At 36.1% G+C, this 17444-nt stretch overlaps 1 protein-coding gene across 17 annotated transcripts; it reads left to right on the top strand.

Moving 5' to 3' along the window:
• Nucleotides 1–1796: 1796 nt before the first annotated feature.
• On the top strand, nt 1797–16591 carry LOC110651183 (putative disease resistance protein RGA3). Of its 17 annotated transcripts, none has more exons than XM_058133836.1 (14): nt 1797–5278; nt 5468–5534; nt 6111–6205; nt 6315–6448; nt 6547–7582; nt 13430–13535; nt 14185–14256; nt 14380–14787; nt 14906–14936; nt 15076–15144; nt 15326–15406; nt 15493–15614; nt 15807–15913; nt 16016–16591. In XM_058133836.1, the coding sequence occupies exons 1-2, from the start codon at nt 1873–1875 to the stop codon at nt 5470–5472; spliced, it is 3411 nt and encodes a 1136-aa protein (XP_057989819.1). In that variant the 5' UTR covers nt 1797–1872; the 3' UTR covers nt 5473–5534; nt 6111–6205; nt 6315–6448; nt 6547–7582; nt 13430–13535; nt 14185–14256; nt 14380–14787; nt 14906–14936; nt 15076–15144; nt 15326–15406; nt 15493–15614; nt 15807–15913; nt 16016–16591. The 17 variants fall into 17 exon arrangements, with proteins under 17 accessions (XP_057989819.1, XP_057989817.1, XP_057989821.1 ...); XM_058133834.1 differs by having other exon boundaries at nt 15534–15614; XM_058133838.1 differs by having other exon boundaries at nt 14380–14479; nt 14637–14787; nt 15076–15406; nt 15534–15614.
• The last annotated feature ends 853 nt before the right edge of the window (nt 16592–17444 follow it).

Here is a 17444-nt window from a genome sequence, read left to right on the forward strand (position 1 = left end):
GTCCACACCACATCACACGCCAACGCACGCACACCGCTCCAAATTACCACAACAACACTCATGGCACATTATTATCAATGCAACATAATTCGTGCCTAGAGTTTAACTACATAAATATATGCATATAAGTGATGCATGGGCATGAACATATAATAATATCGAAATTACGATTAAAATTAATATTTTACTCACAAACTTGTGACAAATGTGGTGGGCGGAGGAAGAAGGCATTCGGCCACACGACAATTATATTACAATTATTTAATCGACTCAATACAAACAAAGAAAAAGATCACGTCCTAAGTCATGCCGAAAATCGCCAGAGTCTCCCTATACCTAGGACCTACCCAACTGAAAAAGGGCTAAAAACGCACTTCTATATTCACAATCCATATATCAACAGTTCAATCATATCACACCCCTCGCCCATCAAATCAATCATCCATCACAATACGAAAAATTTCAATTTAGTCCTTATTATTGATCATTTTTGCAAAAAACAAGCTCTAAAAATTATAAAACTTTGCCCCACGGTCCTTAGCAATATTACTAAGCTATTGCAAAAAGAATCGTAATTTTCTAAGCTACCACGAATATTTTATGGATTTTTAATCCTATTTAAGCACTAGAAAATTACGAAAAAGCAAGGTTCGGGTTTACCTTTGCCGATTCTGAACGCTCGGGATGCACGACAATGGTGAGGTAGCCAAAACCTCGATCCAGACTTTTCGAATTGAGGATACCTACACGAACCCCAATAATAATATATAAAAAATCAGGGGTGTTACATAAATATTATTTTTTAATTTAAAATTAAATTAAAATTTAATAAAATAAAAAATTAAAATTAAAAAAATAATTAATTAAAAAAATTTAAGAAAAATTGGATGCCAGCGCCTAATTTTTTTTAATTATTTTATTTTATATTTTAAATAAATTAAAAATATTATTTTAATAAATAAAATTATAATAATTAATATTAAATAATTATTTTTTTATTTTATTAAAATTAATAAAATAAAAAAATAATTATTTAATATTAATTATTATAATTTTATTTATTAAAATAATATTTTTAATTTATTTAAAATATAAAATAAAATAATTAAAAATTAAAAAAAAAGTTGGAAGTCCAACTTTTCTTAAATTTTTTTAATTATTTATTTTTTTAATTTTAATTTTTTATTTCATTAAATTTTAATTTAATTTTAAATTAAAAAATAATATTTATAATAAAAATATTATAATATTAAATATTATAATTTTATTTATTAAAATAATATTTATATTTTATTTAAAATATAAAATAAAATAATTAAAAATTAAAAAAAAATTAAATACTACTATAAGTAGCATCAAACCTTTAATTTTTTTTTAATTATTTATTACATAAAAAAAAGTTGAACGTTATTTTTTACTGGCGTAAAATTTTTTTTTAAAATCTTTAATGCGATATCTATTATAAATAGCATTCGAATTTTAAAAATACTATTATAATTAATATTTCACATACACAGCATAATTCACTTTTTTTTTAGCAATTACTTTCAAACTTTTTTTTTATAATTTTTTTTATTACACCTTTTTTTTTGTCAAAATCCTGATGAAATATGGCAATGGATAGCTTGCGCATGTTGCTGTTGACTATATATACAGAAATAGTTTTGTCGCTTATTAACAGAAAAGTAACAAGTTGATGCATTAAAAATAATATTAAAATTAATTATGCAAATGATGATTATATATATATAGATATATATATATATATAATTTACTCAAGACTTTGATTTCACCCTTTAATATTCCTGCAATCATTTTACGGTTTCTACTGTTGCTTCAACTTATTTCTTTTATCTTTGCGAGAAGGGTACCATGGCTGAAATGATCCTCAGTTTTGTGGTGGATGCAACTCTGTACAGGGTGGCTTCGCTCATCACCAATGAAATCACCGGCGCTTGGAATCTCAAGAACGACTTGAAAGGCCTCGAGGAATCCCTCACCCTGATCCGTGGTGTGCTACAGGATGCAGAGGAACAACAAACAGAGAGAGAACCTGTGAAGCGTTGGCTGAAGAAGCTCAAAGATGTAGCTGATGATGCTGATGTCTTGTTTGATGAGTTAGCGTACGAGGATCTTCGACGAAAGGTTGAGATGCAAGAACAACTTGGAAGGGAGGTAAGCTGCCTTTTTTCATTCTCTAAAGGCACTCGTTGTGTCAAGAAGGCTGAATTGCATGTCAAAATGGTCCACAAAGTTAGGAAAACAATTAAGTTGTTGAAAAAGATTAAGAACGAAGCTACGGATTTTGGACTTCGAGTCCTATCTAGAGATGGAATAATGTCTCAAATCAACTTCGATCGAACGACAGATTCGATCCTTGACAACCCAATTGTGGGGAGGAAAGCTGATGTCTCTGAAATCGTGCACTTGCTGAGTTCCTGTGACCAACGAGTTCTAACCGTTGTTCCCATAGTGGGGATGGGCGGTTTGGGAAAGACAGCCTTAGCTAAACTGGTGTGTCATAAAGCCATAGAAAGAAATCTTTTTGACGACAAAATATGGGTTTGCGTTTCTGATAACTTTAATGAACAAAAAATTTTGGGAGAAATGTTGCAAACTTTCAATGTAAATGCGGGTGGAGTGACCAACATGGATGCAATACTTAAAGAGCTTGAAAAGCAGTTGGAGGGGAGAAAGTTTCTACTTGTTCTTGATGACGTGTGGAATGAGAGGAATGAGGTATCAAATAGGTGGGATGATTTTAAGACTCGTTTGGTAAGAATTAGCAAAAACAATGGCAATGCTATTGTTGTCACGACTCGTAGCGAGGAAGTGGCATCAATAGTGGAGACTTCTACAAATCATAGGCATACACTACATTTGCTGTCTGATGATGAATGTTGGTCCATTATGAAGGAAAGGGCATTTGGAAGTGAAACAGCATCAATCCCCTCAAACTTAGAGGACATTGGAAAGGAGATTGCAAAAAAATGTAGGGGAGTGCCATTAGCAGCAAAAGTTTTAGGTGGGACAATGGGTTTTAGAAAGGATGAGAAAGCATGGTTGTCAATTCAAAATAATAATGTTTTGAATGCATCATATAAGAAGGAAAATATTGAATCTATATTAAAATTGAGTTGTGATCACTTGCCTTCAAATTTGAAGCAATGTTTTGCATACTGTTCGATGTTTCCAAAAGATTTTGATTTTGAAAAGGAAGAATTAATTTGGCTTTGGATGGCTGAAGGTTTTGTTGTGCCATCTAGTGAAGATGAGGGCAACAAGTATTCTAATGCCTTACTTCAAAATTCTTTTTTCCAAGATGTGGTGAGGGATGAATACGGTAATATTGGAAAGTGCAAAATGCATGATCTTGTACATGATCTTGCATTATCTCTTTCAAAGTACGAAACAGTGACTTTGAAAAATTGTTCAACTAGTGATGATTTGTCTTCCGCTCGCCGTTTATATGTGGATTGTCAAAATGCAAAAGCTTCAGCGGCATTTCCAAAAGGTGGTTCTAAGAAGCTGCGTAGTTTATACATGAATGGTATTGTCTTTGATGGGTCTTGGAAGTCGAAAAGCTTGCGCACTCTAAAATTGAAAGGTTCTAATATTGAGAAGGTGCCATCTTCTATTGGCAAGTTGAAACATTTGAGATATCTTGACGTCTCAGACACTAAAATCAAAGTGTTGCCTGAATCCATCACCAAGCTCTACAATTTGCAAACATTGAGATTCCTTAGGTGCAAGTCACTTGAAGAGCTTCCTGGAAATAAAATATGCAATCTGATCAGCTTGAGGCATATTGAATTTTCTTATGATAGACATATGCCATCTAAGGTGGGGAGGTTAACCTGTCTTGAAAGATTATCCTTGTTTGCCGTGGGCACAGATAGGGGAGGTAGCATTGAAGAACTAGAATGCTTAAACCAACTAAGCGGCGAGTTGGAGATAAGTTATCTTGAGGAGGTGAGAAACAAAGAAGAAGCAAAGAAATCAAATCTACAGGGGAAAACGAAATTGAAAGCCCTTCATTTTAGATGGAGATTTGAATGGAATTTTGAAAGAGAAAGCAACAGCAATGATGAGGAAGTGTTGGAAGGTCTTGAGCCTCACTCAAACATAGAGAGAATAAAGGTAGAGAATTATTCGGGCAAAAAGTTCCCGCTGTGGCTATATGGGATGAAAATTCTTAGTGAAGATGATTCTTTCACTGTATTTGATAATTTGGTGGAACTTGTATTGGAGAAGTGTGAGTGGTGCGAAGAACTCCCAAGGCTTGGACATCTTCCTCGTCTTAAAACGCTCGAAATAATAACAATGGGTAAGATAAGATGTATAGGGAACGAATTCTATGGCATTGACAGTGGAAGCACAGGTAATGGAGGGAGACTGTTTCCAGCATTAAAGAAATTATATTTTAATTATATGATGAGTTTAGTTGAATGGAAGGCACCACCAGTAGATGAAGGAGGCGAAACATCGGTATTTTCTTGTCTTGAAGAATTGTCCATAAAGTATTGTCCTCTGTTGGCAAAAATTCCATTAAGTGATAGTTCATCGCTTGTCGCATTGGAAATCGTAGAATGTGAAGAATTGAGTTACTTATTTGAAGAACTACAAGTACACTCCTTCCCCTCTCTTAAAAGCATTACAATTAGATGGTGTCATAAATTAATTTGTCTTCCAAGTGGACTGAAATCCTTCACTTCTCTGGAATCACTGGTAATAAGGTATTGTCGAGGCCTAACGTCTGTTCCCGAATATTTAGGAGAATTGCATTCTCTTCGTCTTTTAGAAATAAGAGACTGTGAAATGTTGAGTTGCTTTCCGGAGAAAATATTAGGAGGTCTCACACGATTAAGGGAATCAAGAATTGGTAATTTCTCGGAGGAGTTGGATTCTTTCCCTTATCTGAATTCAATCCAAGACCTGCCATCCCTTCAATCCCTAGCTATATTTGGGGATTCTGAAGGTAGAATAAAGTATCTGCCAGATCAACTTCAACGCCTCACTGCCCTAAACTCATTGTCTATATGCTATTTCCATGGATTAGAAGCTTTGCCGGAGTGGTTGGGCAACCTTTCGTCTCTTCAAATCCTGCAATTACAGTTTTGTATGAATTTGAAGTATCTACCTACAGCTACAGCCATGCAACGCCTCTCCAAATTAAGGAAGCTCGAGATTACATATTGTCCTTATCTTGGAGAAAATTGTAGCGAGGGGAGTGGCTCTGAGTGGTCCAAGATTTCTCATATCCCAGACGTAGAAATAGGTAAGTTTACCAATCATCTGTTTTCCTTTTCTCCTCCAAACTAATTTAAGCTATTTTTTTGGGTCAAATATATAAAATTTCTTGTACTTTCAGTAGTCAGGGTTGATGAATTTTACTACAAACAAAAATAATTCTAAATTTCTCGTCACTTTTTTCCCATTGATACATTCTTTCTGTTTTCTTTTTCAGGATAATTACCACTTTTTTCTCCTCTTTGGGCGTGCTCGCTGAACTAGCTTTATTTGTGAATTCTTGGGTATTTCAACTCCTTCCGTCTGTTGACATCCATTGTAGAGAATCGTATATTATTAATTAAAAATGTTGATCATTTCAATTCTTACACTTAGGATTGAAATTGAGTAAGATTACATGTTGACTGTGTTATTTTGAAAAATAGGAACAAATCATTCTGTTTTGTTTTTAACTGAAAGAAAAGAGAAGCAGTTTGGTATTTTTCAGTCTGGTATTGCAAATTTAGCTTAATCTTAAATTTAGCAAAAGGTAAAGAAAAGAGATCCCAATATCACCATAGCAAATGAGTAGATACATTTTAATTAATTATTTTCGGCAGGAATATGCAAAATGTCTCTTATTTCAGTTCAAAGTTCTTACTTCAGATGGAAACAACTATAAATTTTTCTCAATCATCCATTCTATTTTCTGATTCTTTTCCTAATTATATCGATTGCCCCCTTGCATGTTGCAGACACTGAACCTATTTTTTTCTTAGAAATCATGTTTTAGCTAATTCAATTCCTTTCATGTGTAATATCATTTTTTTTTAATTTTTGAAAATAATCAGGTCTTTTTGTTCTGCTAAATTTTCTCACAGGATGTTGTTTAGTAATAAATGATCATCTTATGGGTCGTTTGCAGTCCACACATGGGTCGTTTGCATTGATCTAATTATTATAAGAGAGAGTTTAGGTGAGAAATACTATTTGTTTTTCATTTTTCTATTCCCCATGGTTTCATTGATTATATTTTGGCGCTCCACCAATTCTTTAATGAGTTTCTGGGATCTCTCTCTTTTCAGTTAGTTTCCAAGAAAATGGACACTTTTGGATTATAAAGCAATCAAATGGACAACACATAGGCTATTACTCTGCCACCCGTTCACATGTTACCATCTCCTGCACTTAATGTATTTTTCATTTCCATTGGTACCCAGTGGGTGTGACTTACCTTATTGACTCATACGCTGTGCTTTTTCCATAATTTTACAGTACATTCCCTTTATGTAATTTTGTATTGACTTAAAATTTCAGGAACTCCACAGTATAGGTTTATTTTGCAATAGTGATGTCTGCCAACTTCCATTTATGTAACCTTTCCCATTGATGGTGGCGTGGCTGATAATTCTTTCTGAAATTCAATGAGGAATGGCTGCAATGTGAGAAAATGCAGGTATTTTTCCTTGGCATGTTTACTTTATCAAATGTTCTGTTCATATAGATGACCGAGTGTTCCTATATCCTTAGCAGTCAATTACTTGCAAAGGCAGTGTTCAATTTAGGATTAATAGACCTTATGATTATATGACCATTGATAATTTGATATCCAAATCCTCAAATAAATGATCGTTGATCAGGGAAGTTAGGGTCCCCAATATATTTTTTAATCTTTCATTTGCTTCTCATTGGATAATTTACATTTTCTAGGAAATAGCAGGCTCTTTTTCCTATCCATTTTTTTTTTCTAAAACTAGTACTTCCCAAAATTGAAGTGGTTTATATTCCTTTTAGTCCATTGTTCACTGGCTGAAGCATTAGCAAAGCGAATACATATAGTCCCTCAAAAGAAGATGTGATCTTTATACCCCCATTTATTTACTTTGATTTGCTAAGAACTATGTGCATGAATGTATTTTCTTTAACCATTTTAAGTTTGTATTTTCTAACTTAAGCAAGGCTTTACAGTATTATATAATTTTTTGAGACAGATAACGGGAGTGATGCAGATACAAAAGGAGATTTTGAGTAAGAAAGGGTTTACTGCACCAAGAAAGTCAAAAACGCTAGCTTCATCTGTTTGTTTGTGATGGAACAGATAAAGACTTACAACTAAAGAAGACAAGTATGTCTTCATTTGTGGTCACTATTGAATGAAGTTTGTTTTCTAGATTCTTTAAGTTATCTTGGATTGCAGGGGGCAGAAGATCATACTGACTTGTGTGCAGAACTTGCAGAGCTGTTTACAAATGTTGAGTTTTGTAAGTTTGTGATGAAGTTTCTTATGATATATATGTTGCGGGGAAACGCCTAATTATTTGCAAGTTCATGCACTTGAAGATACTGTTAACTGGTATCATTACTAATACCTATCCAATTGTCCTTACTATCAATTAAACAATCTTACATGAAAGATCACTTCGTGTTTATTTTTTGCCGCATTAAATTTGCTAGCTCCAGTTCCACTCGCTTTCGTGGTGATTTCTTCACAAGGTAGCTTTGTAATTTTAGGAAGAGAAAATGTTGGTAGATAGCTCTCTGCATAATTCATGAGGTCATTTAAGTAGCTGGAGGCCTTCTGATACGCACCAGATGCTGACTGAAGGAAGAGGTAGAGCAAAAGGGAATGGAAGGTGTATTCTAGAAGACTCAAGGATCAAGAAAATAGGTGGACAGTGGCTGCTCAACAGAATGGGGCGAATATTTAGGAAATACAGCTGGAGTGGTTAACAATTTTGTAAAGGGAGGGAACTCTTTATATATGTGTTAATAGTAGAATAAAGGGGTGTGGGTTTGTAATACTGAATTACCAGCTTTTGTAAGCTTGGTGGGCAGAGAGACTCTGCTGGAGGAAAACATATTCTTGTATTGAGATTGTTTTCCTGATTAATCAAAATTCCTTCTCTTCTTCTCCATTCTATTTCTTTTTTTTTTTCTTTTGTGGAAATTATAATTGGTGAAGAACATGTCCTTACTCTAACAAATTGGTCCGACCTGCCGTTCGAATGCCCAATACACGAATGGACACCAGATTTGATTCGTTAGAGGGGACCGTTTCCACTCTCGAAGATGGATTCGCTAAACTTCACACTGATCATGAGCTTTTTCATTCCAAATTTGCTGCTATTGAGGATCTATTAAGCACTATTGCGAGGGGAAAAACTGTGCTACCTGAAAGTGAGGTTACTCCTTCCCCAACCTCAATTCCCTTGCCATCTGCGCCCGCGTCTTTTAGTGATGGTTTTGTATGTTGCCCAAAAGAATTCCAAAATTTGGATCAAACTCTTCTTACAGCTCGTCGTATTGAACTTCCACTTTTTGATGGTACTGATCTTTTGGGTTGGCTCACTAGGGCTGAACAATTCTTTGAGTTAAATGGTACTCGATCGGAGCACAAGATCCATTTGGCCGTTATATGCATGGATGGCAATACCGTTCATTGGCTTCGCTGGCTTCGTCAACGACTTCCAACACTGACATGGGAGCAATTTTCAATGGAGCCATTGAATCGTTATGGGTCTGATGGTATTACCAGTCCTTATGAACGGATGGCCGCAGTCAAACAGACTGGTACCGTCGATGCATACATTGATGATTTTGTGGCCAGAGCGGCGTAGGTCCCTCACTTGACAAATCCCCATTATTTGGGTTATTTTTTGAATGGTCTTTGTGACGACATCCGGGCTCAATTACGCAGTCATGAAACTACAGATCTATCACGCACCATGACTCTTGCTCGAGAGGTTGAGCATGCTCTCCAAATCTCGTCGGCATTTTCAGAACCCCGACGTACTTCCTCTCCTTTGGGGAAGATGGGTAATTCTTTTGGATCTGGCTCTAAGTCATTCTTGAGCTCAGGTGCAAAATATCAGGCCCATTTTACTCCTACCCAATCTGTTTCTTCAGTCCATAAGCCCACACCTGTGGATAAGCCCCCTGGGTCTAGTCTCCGACCTTCCACTTCTTCTTCACCATCGTCTCTTACACTAACACCACCAGAGAGTCTCAAGGGCAGAAACTATCGCCAATATTCCAATCAGGAACTTCAAGATCTTCGTGCTAAGGGCCTCTATTTTCGCTGTAAGCTTCCATATTCTCCATTGCACCAATGCCCTAACAAGTCCTTGCGTTTGTTAATTGCTGGCGAAGATGATGACCTATCAGGTATTGAGGATCTGGACTCTGTTGACATTTCTGCTTCTTTATCCGATTCTCCAACGGTAATTGAGTCCCATTTCACTCAAATGGACCTTCCTTTGTTTTCGGTGGGAGACATCAGTCATCCTCGGACTATGAAATTACAGGGCACGGTAGCGAATACTCCAGTCATTGTAATGGTGGATAGTGGCGCTAGCCACTGTTTTGTTTCTGAAAAATTGGTTACCACTTTGCAATTGCAAACTCAGGTGACTTCTCCTTTTGTGGTGCGATTGGGGGATGGGCGTTGTGAAACTTCTTCTGGGCTTTGTAAGGCTCTCTCTATTATTCTAAGTGATTTTTCTGTCTCCACTGACTGCTATGTATTTCCGTTGGGAGGTGTCGACATCATTTTGGGTATTTCTTGGTTGGAAACGCTAGGTGATGTTTGTGTTAATTAGCAGAAAATGTCTGTGAAATTTTCACAAGGAGGATGCGAAATTACTCTCACTAGGGATCCGTCTCTTATTAAAATGGCAGATGTTGAATATGGTATTTTGCTTTTGAATTGCTCTTCTTTGATGCCTACATTTGAGGAATTTTTTCGGTCTCTCTCCTCTTCTCAAACTGATCAACTTAATGCATTATTGGCTAGGTATTCTTTTGTGTTTACTGAATCTAGTACTTTACCACCTTCTCGGGTAACTGACCATGGTATTCCATTACAAGCTGGGGTTGGTCCAATTTTAGTCAAACCTTACCGTTATGGCCACTATCAGAAGGATGAGATAGAACGATTGGTTTCAGAAATGTTAGCAGCCGGTATTATACGCCCCAGCACTAGCCCGTTTTCTAGTTCGGTCTTACTTGTTTGAAAAAAAGATGGGAGTTGGAGGTTTTGTGTAGACTATCGCAAATTGAACAAAGCCACGGTTCCTAATAAGTACCCTATTCTGGTGATTTAGGAGTTGCTTGATGAATTACATGGGGCAACTTATTTTTTCAAAATTGACCTGTGTTCGGGCTACCATCAAATTCGGGTCAAGACTGAGGACATTCCCAAAACGGCTTTTCAGAGGCATTCTGGCCACTACGAGTTCCTCGTTATGCTATTCAGGTTAACCAATGCCCTTGCCACCTTCCAAGCCACTATGAATGATATATTTCGCTCGTTTTTGAGACGCTTTGTGCTGGTTTTTTTCAATGATATTCTTATTTACAGTAAAACATGGTTAGATCATTTTCATCATTTGGAAATAGTTTTTCAGACCCTACAACGACACCAGTTTCATGTCAATAAAAAGAAATGTGCAATGGGCCGTCGTACCATTGAATATTTAGGGCATATCATTTCTCCCAAGGGTATCGCAATGGATCCTGAAAAGATCTGTTATACTTCAATGGCCTATTCCTAAATCAGTTCGAGGTGTTCAAGGTTTTCTTGGTCTTACAGGCTATTACTGTTGATTTATTAATGGGTATGGCAAAATTGCTCAACCCCTCACTTCATTGACTACTAAAACAGCTCAACATCACTTTCAATGGAATTCTCAAGCTCACATTGCTTTTGAGAAGCTCAAGATAGCCATTGTCTCTGCTCTAGTTTTGGTGATGCCCAATTTTCAACAACAATTTGAAATCAAATGTGATGCATCAGGTAACGGTATTGGGGCCGTTCTTATGCAGGGCGGTCGCCCAGTTGCCTATTTTAGTCGTGCTCTTTCTTCCCACACTTTATCTAATTCGGCTTATGAGAAGGAATTAATGGCCCTAGTGTTGGCTATTCGGCATTGGAGACCTTATTTGTTAGGCCAGAAATTTATTGTTAAAATAGATCAACGAAGCTTGAAACATATCTTGGAGCAGCACATTATCACCCCCGCCCAACAATGCTGGGTTTCTAAGTTATTGGGGTTTCAATTTGAGGTGCATTATAAACCCGGCAAATCGAAGTCTGCTGCTGATGCTTTATCTAGTCGAGGTGATTTTGATAATATGCAATTAGTTGCTATAAGTCAACCTCACTGGCTCGATTTAGATGCTGTATCTCATGCGTACAACAAGATCCAGACATGCAACCCATTATTGCGGCCTTATGACAAGATGCTCATTCTAGGCCCCCGTATTCTCTCATCCAGCAGCATTTATTTTATAGAGGCCGTTTGGTCATTCCATCAACCTCTTCTTGGGTGCACCGTCTTATTTCAGAGTTTCATTCCACTCCTATTGGAGGTCATTCTGGGGCATTCCGAACATATAGAAGGTTGGCTACAGGGTTATATTGACGTGAGATGATGAAATCAGTCCAACAATTTGTTGCTTCTTGTCTTATTTGTCAACAGCACAAGTATGAGACTCTCTCTCCTGCTGGCCTCTTACATCCTCTTCCTATTGCAACAAATATCTGGGAAGATATCTCTTTGGATTTTATTACTGGATTGTCAAAATCTCGAGGTGTGGACTGTATATTAGTTGTGGTTGATCGACTTTCTAAATACGACCACTTCCTCCCTCTGCGGCATCCTTTTACAGCTGCTACTGTTGCTGATCTTTTTGTTCGAGGAATCATCAAGCTCCATGGTGTTCCTCATTCTATTGTCAGTGATCACGATCCGGTGTTTGTTAGTAATTTTTGGACTGAAATTTTCAGATTGATGGGTACCCAGTTACGAATGAGTTCTGCCTATCATCCGCAGACTGATGGTCAGACTGAAGTCTTAAATCAGAGTGTGGAACAATATCTTCGGTGTTTTGCTTCTGAACAACCCAAAGGTTGGGTTAAATGGCTTCATTGGGCTGAGTATTGGTATAATACTAGTTTTCAAGGGGCTGCAAATCTCACTCCCTTTCAGATTGTATATGGTAAACCTCCTCCCTCACTCATTCAGTATTTTCCAGGAGAAACAAGGGTGGAAGCTGTTTCTCATGCTTTGATGGATAGAGATGAGATACTTAGGCAATTGTGATACAATTTACAGCAAGCACAAGTTATGATGGTGCAGCAAGCTAATAAAAAACGTTGTGATCTTGAGTTTCATGTAGGCGAAATCGTTTTCTTGAAATTACGGCCTTATAGGCAGCACACAGTGCATTTTCGCATCAATCCAAAACTTGCTGCAAGATTTTATGGGCCTTTTCGTATTACAGCTCGCATTGGGCCTGTTGCTTACCGTTTACAGCTACCTGCTACTACTAGAATTCATCCTATTTTTCATGTATCTCAATTGAAACGGGTAATAGGAGATCGTCCTGTAGTAACAGACCTCCCTGCTACACTGGCTGTTGATGAACCTATTCCTACTCTTCCTGAAACTATTTTGGCTCATAGGGACTTTGTTCAAAATGGTACTACAGTTCACCAAGTATTGGTTCGTTGGCTAGGACATCCTATTGAGGAAGCCACTTGGATTGATGTGAGTGATTTTCACGGCCAATTTCCAGATTTCAGCCTTGAGGACAAGGCTGTTTCAGTAGCAGGTGGCAATGATACACACCAGATGCTGACTGAAGGAAGAGGTAGAGCAAAAAGGGAATGGAAGGTGTATTCTAGAAGACTCAAGGATCAAGAAAATAGGTGGACAGTGGCTGCTCAACAGAATGGGGCGAATATTTAGCAAATACAGCTGGAGTGGTTAACAATTTTGTAAAGTGAGGGAACTCTATATATATGTGTTAATAGTAGAATAAAGAGGTGTGGATTTGTAATTCTGAATTACCAGCTTTTGTAAGCTGGGTGGGCAGAGAGACTCTGCTAGAGGAAAAGATATTCTTGTATTGAGATTGTTTTCCTAATTAATCAAAATTCCTTCTCTTCTTCTCCATTCTATTTCTTTTTTTTTCTTTTGTGGAAATTATAATTGTTGAAGAACAGGTCCTTACTCTAACACCTTCATTGTAATTCCATGTTATAAAATCCCTCATGACATCATCCACGTTATAGCGACATTTTAAGCTTCTAGTTCACATGCAAGAGTAGGATTACTAATGCGGATATGTTACTATTTGTTAAAAACTTACTATTTTGAGCAGCTGTGATAATCTTGCTAATTGTTTGAGATTGTAGGATGCAAGATAATTTCAGATACACTTCTGAAACATTTTCTCTGGAATTTTCTACTTTCATTTGAGCCAATGGGAAAGGCAAAAAATTTGTTCAACTATGTAGAAATGTAATGAGACATTCTATTTTATTTCCCATTGATATTGGAATTTCAATCATTGGTAAACTCTAATTAGTATTAATTAATTGAGGTTGACTCATGACATTGATTACGAGGCACATTTACAATAAAGAGGTTACATAAGTAACCATTTGTTGTTGTGCTTTTAGAATGTCTTTGATGCTGTCAACATTGTCCCAAGTGGAAGACAAAAAGCTATGCCTGCTAAATTTTGAGTTTGAGCTATAAGACTGAACTGAAATAGAGATTTCACATGACCAACTTGAGCTTTGAGCCTCCAGTTCTCTTGCCATTGCCAACATCCTTCAGCTAAAATTGACTAGAGGACCAAGCAATATCACTTTTGGGAATCATTAGAAGATGGAAGAGAATTAGTGAGTTCAAGATGTAAGACCAAATGTAATTAATGATAACTCTTTCACTGATGATTGACCATTTTACATAATGCATACCTAATGATCATTGATAATTTAATACATGAATCTCCAAGTTTCTAACAATGGAAGTCTCATTTAATCCTTTCTCTGACGCAAATCAGGCAATTTATTTTCTCACGCCAGTTTCCTATCTTGTACTTTGCAAATAAAAGTTTTTTTGATATATGCTGACATTTTATTTTCATTGGCTCGTGTTGCAGAAGCGGAAAGGCAAAGTGAATGCAGATAGTCTGTCAAACAGGGTTAGGACATGGCTTGTTATTGATGAAGATGTGAGTTTCTTGTCCTCCAATTTACCTTCTCTGACAATTTTTTCTTTATTCATTTTAACTTATCTACCTTGAGAAGGACTTCACAATACCAGTTACCATGTTCGATATACTTTCTTGTGACAGTGAAGTTCTACTTGACCCATTGGATGGCTAGATTCCATGAATAGAATGGAAATGAGGCAGAAGAATGAAAGAAAAAAGAACTTTGAAAAGTATTTATCTAGTAAGATAATAGTTGATGTGAAGTGAAATTCAAATTCTTATTTACTGGTCTCTTTCTTATGCCTGTTTATTAGCTCTCACGTATTTTGTACTCTTTGATGGTTCATGTTAATTTGATGGGTATTACATTATGATTGAAATTCTTGTACGGGAGAAAGATGGATTCACTTCAGGAGAGCCTTGATTGTGTAGCAGTTTGGTCAGTTAAAGCACATCAAATGCCATTTAGTCAGACAAAACTGATCATTGAGATATGAAGATGATTCAATTGCAGATGGATGCTGAGCCTCAGTTACTTAAATAAAGGAAGTAAGGCTTCCAATATGCTTGTTTAGTCCTTCATTTGCTCTTTTTCCTATTGAGTATTTTCCAAAACCAGTAGTTCAAAAAATTCTAAGTTTTCTATATCCCTTTTGGCACTGGCTAGCAAAGGGAATGCAGAAAGTCCACCAAATAAGGTGCGGTATTCATGCCTCCCATTTATCAACTTTTATTTACCTAAAATTATGTGCATGAACGTATTTTCTTTAAGCATTTTAAGTTTGTATTATCTACCTTGAGCAAGACTTGGCAATATTTCCTACAATGATGAGACAGATAATGGTAATGGTGATGACTCAGAAAAGAATAAGTTTACTGCACCAGGAAAGGAAAAGAAAAGAGAAGGTGAGCTGCATTTATTTGTGGTCAGTATTGAAAGTGGATATAATTTCTAGATTCTCTACATTGTCTTGCATAGCAGAGGGCAGAAGATCATGCTAACTCATGTGCAGAAGTTGTAGACCTGTTTGCAAATCTTGAGACTTGTAAATTTGTGTTAAATCTTCATATGGTATATATGCCACAGGGAAAGATCTCATTTTGGAAGGTTTCAATCAATTGCAAATTCTATGTGTAGCTCATGCACACTTGAAGATACTGTAGACTGGTATGCTTATTAATAACTAGCCAAATTGTTTTTGCTCTCATTTAAACAATCTTACTTGGAAAATCAGTTCATGTTTATTGTTGCAGCATTAAATTTGCTGGTTCCATTTCTACTTCCTTTTTCTTAGGTGATTTCCTTCACAAGGCAGCTATGGAACGTCAGGAAGAGAAAATGTTGGAAGATGAGCCTCCACATAGCACTTCATGAGGTAATTCATATACCTGTAGACCATTGTTATTCCACGATATAAAAATCCTTTTTAACATTTTCTTAATATTTTGAATTTGCAAATCAGTAATCTCTAATGACCAAACCAATATAAGAAAAGAAATTAAAATTACTCCATCCATTCTAGGATATTGGGATTACTAATGGGATACTTTATGATTCTTGTATGTAGATCAATTCAGATAATCTTACTGTTAATTAGACATTGCAAGATGCAAGATAATATTAGATGCACAGCTGCATTGTTTTCTCCACAAAATTATTCAATTGAGTATAAAGGTAAATGAGACTTCTATTTGATTTCGCATAATTATTTGAATTTCAGTCATTGTTTCTTTAATTACAAATATCACAAATGAACTGTTTTTTTTGTGCTTTCAGCATTTCTTTGGAGCTATCTACTTTGCCCCAAGTGAAAGACAAAAAAATGTTTTGGAGGTTGATATCATGCCCTTTTATTAGCTCCTTACAGGATTATGACTGCTAAATTTTGAGTTCAAGCTGTAAGCCTGAACAGAAATAGATATAAGTTTACATCCCCCCACTGGAGCTTTGAGCCTCGAGTTCTCATCACATTAAACTGACTAGACGAGCAAGAAATGTCACTTGGCAATTGGAACCATTAGAAGATGGAAGAGAATTAGTGAGTTCAATCTGTAAGAGCAAACAAAACTAGTGATAACTGTTGCTTGTGAAGCTTGAGCCATGAAATATTTTGAAACATCCTTCAATTAAAGATTTGACTAAATGAACAATTGAATTCGCTTTGGGATTAGAACCATTAGAAGATGGAATGGGACTTTGTCCATAGTGCAAAAGCGGCTTTCCTTGTTGCAGTTGTTGTATACCTCATTTGATATGAGAAGAATGTGGATTCAATTTTTGCAGTATTTGAGGATAATCTTGATTATGGAATTCTATAATATATGTTGCTAAAATTTGTTGATTCCTACCAAATGATTTGAGTTGTAAAATACATATTACACACATTTCTTTCAGTGTGCTACACTGAGATTGTGAAACACTGTGTTCCATGTCCCCTGTAGATGGCAAGACTAATTAACTACTCAACTTGCAAGTTTACAAACTAAATTCGTGAAACGCCTCCATGTTTAAACCAAGCCTATGGACTGTCCAGAGACTGCCAACAAGTAGTTTCAGGACATGCAACCCAGCGCCCCATGTTGATCCTAGATATGTTAAGGATGGACAATTGGACATATGTACGGACTTGTTAGCACCGACCAGTTTCTCTTCTTCATTGACTGATAAATTAAGGCCTTATAATTGTAGATTTGTGTGTTTAAGGCCTAAGCCTATGGACCCAGACCCTCCAGAGAAGGAAACACTTAAACAAGATTGGTAAGCCTAATTAACAGATTCAGCTCAAAGCTACAACAGAGGAAACAGAGATCAACAGACTCTAAAGTATTGAACTGAACAGAAAGTTGCCAATTGCCATTGCGTTCAGTAACATTTTTATTTTCTCGTGTAACATTTTTGAAATCCTAAAAACGCATGTCTTGATTTTCTTATTCTCAAGTATTTGTTATTTATTCTTTCGATGCTTAAATCAACTATAATATTTTACAATCAATACATACTACCAATAATTGAGGCCAATTATTAACATCACCCTTTTACAACTCATCAAGAGGAATTTTAGGTAGTATGAAACTGAACATTTTAAGTATTTGTGTAATATAAATTAAATTTAAAGAATGATTATAAAATAATTTTAAAATTAAAGAAGGATGAATGAAATTAAATCGTTATTTTGTCATTTAGCTTAAAGTTCATTCACGTGGAA

The sequence above is a fragment of the Hevea brasiliensis genome, chromosome 14 (genome assembly GCF_030052815.1).
Source record: "Hevea brasiliensis isolate MT/VB/25A 57/8 chromosome 14, ASM3005281v1, whole genome shotgun sequence".
Classification (NCBI taxonomy): Eukaryota; Viridiplantae; Streptophyta; class Magnoliopsida; order Malpighiales; family Euphorbiaceae; genus Hevea; species Hevea brasiliensis.

Excerpts from the sequence above, each read along its gene's own strand:
- LOC110651183 (XM_058133829.1), top strand. The coding sequence starts at position 1,873 with ATGGCTGAAATGATCCTCAGTTTTGTGGTGGATGCAACTCTGTACAGG.